Source organism: Sinocyclocheilus grahami, unplaced genomic scaffold, assembly GCF_001515645.1.
Source record: "Sinocyclocheilus grahami isolate Dianchi unplaced genomic scaffold, SAMN03320097.WGS_v1.1 scaffold369.1, whole genome shotgun sequence".
Taxonomy (NCBI): domain Eukaryota; kingdom Metazoa; phylum Chordata; class Actinopteri; order Cypriniformes; family Cyprinidae; genus Sinocyclocheilus; species Sinocyclocheilus grahami.
The window spans coordinates 94975-99145 of record NW_015505548.1 but is presented as its reverse complement, the minus strand read 5'-3'; the positions used below and the strand labels follow the sequence as shown (position 1 = coordinate 99145).

General features: G+C 38.4%; 1 protein-coding gene across 1 annotated transcript in view; it reads left to right on the top strand.

Annotated features, from left to right (window-relative positions):
* LOC107549327 (putative pre-mRNA-splicing factor ATP-dependent RNA helicase DHX32) overlaps positions 1-4171 on the top strand; it is a 15500-nt gene that overhangs the window by 4854 nt on the left and 6475 nt on the right. The window contains exons 5-6 of the mRNA XM_016230375.1: positions 236-385; positions 1843-2034. Of these exons, the coding sequence (XP_016085861.1) occupies positions 236-385; positions 1843-2034 (342 nt within the window). The remainder of the gene's footprint in view (positions 1-235; positions 386-1842; positions 2035-4171) is intronic.

Genomic DNA, 4171 nt, shown 5'->3' with positions numbered 1-4171 from the left:
ATTTATATATATATATATATATATATATTAATATATATATATATATATATATATATATATATGTTAATTCATTGTAATGTCTTAAACATTTATGCATATATATATATATATATATATATATATATATATATATATATATATATATATATATGACATTAAAAATGAATGAATGAATAAATGTTTATAAGACTTTATATATTTATAGTGAATCACTGCTGAATGTGTTTGTTTGAAGGGAAGTGCTTCTGTTTGTATCCTGAGGACGTTCAGCTGCCCGCTGAGATCCCTCCTCGCATTCTGGAGTCCAACATCACGTCCACGGCGCTCTATCTGAAGAGGATGGAGACGGCCGGGATCGGACACTGTGACTTCATCAGCAGACCTGGTGGGTGAGATTTCATTTCACAGTGGCATATGAGAGCGTTAGAGAGGTTTGTCAACATTCAACTTTACTGATGAGTAGGATGTCAGTAAACTATGAAAGGCCATTTCCGCCATGAAATAAAAAAGGTAATAATTTTGAGATATAAACTCAGAATTCAGACTTTTTTTCTTGCAATTCCGTGTCTCGCAATGTTTCCACCATGGAATAAAAAATAAAAACGTAATTGCGAATATTTATCTCACAAGTCTGACTTTGTCTTGTAATTGACCCTTCACAAAAGAAATTCAAACAATAAATACCGTTTTGTGGCTCTTTAATGTGTCGTTTTAGCTCCTCCGTTCAAGAACCGATTATCTCTTCCTCTTTACTAGTTATAGCCAGGGTTGCCAGCTTTTCACAAGACAACCCGCCCAATCGCTTCTCAAAACGAGCCCAAAACTAGCCCAATCGCATGTAGAGGGGGTCCCCAGTTAAAAATCCACGTTCCAGGGGATAAATATCATGTTATTGGAGTCGCTTGCTTCAACCCGCGGACATGAAAAACAACCCACGGCAACAGCGTTAAGTAGCCCAATTCCGCGGGAGAACCGCAGACTTGGCAACACTGGTTATAGCATGAAATAAACATGAATGAACATCAGAAGGTAACTTCAACTGCAGAAAGACGTCAATTCACCGTTTTTCAAGTTCAAGTCCACTGATGTCAATCTACTCTCCTGTCTGGTTTGTTTGTTGAACGAAATGGCAGATTTGGTGTTATGAATGGTCAGATCGCCTGTCAATCAAACTCCCAGTGAAGGGTCAATTGTGAGTTTATCTCCTACAATTCTGACACAATTCGGACTGAGTTAATAGACGCGCTGTTCTGAGCTTATATCTTGTAAAATCTCACAATTCTGAATATTTATCTTGCAATTCTGAATTTATCTCACAATTCTGGGTTTGTATCTCGTAATTCTGAATTGTGAGGAAAGAAAGAAAGTAATTATCTTTTTCATTTGTAATTATCTTTTAAAGTTTTTTTTATCCAAGCTTCCATAATAAACACGACTGATAGAATGCGGTAGGATGAGTCTGTCAAGTCTCACTGTAGTCTATAATTGTTGCATATATGAAGGTGTATGGATGGGTTTCTGGTTTCTAGCTGGTGTTCGGTCATGCGTGGATTTGCTGAACTGACAGCTCTGCTGTCTGCTGGGTTTAGACTCATTGTTTCTGGTCAATGTTTGGATGGTTGGAAGCTCAGAGGAGAAAGAGAAATGCATTAGTGACCCAACAGACACAATACACAGGAAGAGAAAAGCTCACTCAGTGTGGAAACATGGAGAACTGGCTGTCTATATCAAGTGATTTATTTTTAGAAATGCCAGAGACCACTGCCCACACTTGTTTCATTAGTTAGCACGTTTGATAAGTCACAGAAGGACACATTTGCATGCTTTGATTTCCTCTTCCAGATCCCGAGGGCCTCATGCAGGCGTTAGAGGAGCTCGATTATCTTGCTGCTTTGGACAACGATGGAAACCTGTCTGAGATGGGCATCATCATGTCAGAGCTTCCTCTGGATCCGCAGATGGCGAAGGCTCTGTTAGCGTCCTGCGAGTTTGACTGCGCTAGCGAGATGCTAACCATCGCTGCAATGCTCACAGGTAATGCTTGAACACAGACTGTAAAATGTAGCCGACTGATTTTCAGTGACTAATAATCCGTCGACCGTGTGTTACAGATTTTTCTTCTTCTTCTTATTATTATTATTATATTAATAGTTTTCATATTTATTATTAGTATAAGACATTAAAATGAATTCTAAACTTTTATTAATTTATGGCATGTATGTGTGTATATATAGAGAGAGCGACATTGAAATTAGAAATATAATATTTTATATACTATTAATATAATGATATATATTTATTTAAATGTATTATTTATATATTATAAAAATGTATTATAATATTATGTATAAATTATATATTGTCAAACCAAAATTTATTCAGACACCTTCAACGTTTCACACATTATCACAGTTTATTCACTATAGTTTATAAAATGGTAATAAAATATGACAAGAACTCAGTTAAACTGTCAGAACAAATTCAGCTTGATAATGTCAGATAGCACTTAAGCAAAATATGGTCAGGTCAAAGTGTCTGAATAATTTTTGGTCCCAAATTTATTATCAATTTTACTGGTAGTCCATTGTATGATGAATTTTTGGGTATAATATGTCACATAATATGTGAGAGTTATACAAATATAATATGTCACAGTTTTTTATTTTGCTATCCTCACATAAATGAACTATAGTGTCCTGCACCCACTAGTAACACAATATTAAATATTATATTTTTGGTTTGACTGTAAATGTATTATTATAGAAATATATATTTCAGTATATACAGTGGGTACGGAAAGTATTCAGACCCCCTTAAATTTTTCACTCTTTGTTATATTGCAGCCATTTGCTAAAATCATTTAAGTTAATTTTTTTTTCCTCATTAATGTACACACAGCACCCCATATTGACAGAAAAACACAGAATTGTTGACATTTTTGCAGATTTATTAAAAAAGAAAAACTGAAATATCACATGGTCCTAAGTATTCAGACCCTTTGCTCAGTATTTAGTAGAAGCACCCTTTTGATCTAATACAGCCATGAGTCTTTTTGGGAAAGATGCAACAAGTTTTTCACACCTGGATTTGGGGATCCTCTGCCATTCCTCCTTGCAGATCCTCTCCAGTTCTGTCAGGTTGGATGGTAAACGTTGGTGGACAGCCATTTTTAGGTCTCTCCAGAGATGCTCAATTGGGTTTAAGTCAGGGCTCTGGCTGGGCCATTCAAGAACAGTCACAGAGTTGTTGTGAAGCCAATCCTTCGTTATTTTAGCTGTGTGCTTAGGGTCATTGTCTTGTTGGAAGGTAAACCTTCAGCCCAGTCTGAGGTCCTGAGCACTCTGGAGAAGGTTTTCATCCAGGATATCCCTGTACTTGGCCGCATTCATCTTTCCCTCAATTGCAACCAGTCGTCCTGTCCCTGCAGCTGAAAAACACCCCACAGCATGATGCTGCCACCACCATGCTTCACTGCTGGGACTGTATTGGACAGGTGATGAGCAGTGCCCGGTTTTCTCCACACATACCGCTTAGAAAAAACGCTTAAGGCCAAAAAGTTCTATCTTGGACTCATCAGACCAGAGAATCTTATTTCTCACCATCTCACAACTCCATGCGGGCTTTCATGTGTCGGGCCACTCTGCCATAAAGCCCAGACTGGTGGAGGGCTGCAGTGATGACTTTCTACAACTTTCTCCCATCTCCCGACTGCATCTCTGGAGCTCAGCCACAATGATCTTTGGGTTCTTCTTTACCTCTCTCACCAAGGCTCTTCTCCCCCGATAGCTCAGTTTGGCCGGACAGCCAGCTCTAGGAAAGGTTCTGGTCATCCCAAACGTCTTCCATTTAAGGAATGGAGGCCACTGTGCTCTTGGGAACCTTAAGTGCAGCAGAAATTTGTTTGTAACCTTGGCCAGATCTGTGCCTTGCCACAATTCTGTCTCTGAGCTCTTCAGGCAGTTCCTTTGACCTCATGATTCTCATTTGCTCTGACATGCACTGTGAGCTGTAAGGTCTTATATAGACAGGTGTGTGGCTTTCCAAGTCCAATCAGTATAATCAAACACAGCTAGACTCAAATGAAGGTGTAGAACCATCTCAAGGATGATCAGAAGAAATGAACAGCACCTGAGTTAAATATATGAGCGTCACAGCAAAGGGTCTGAATACT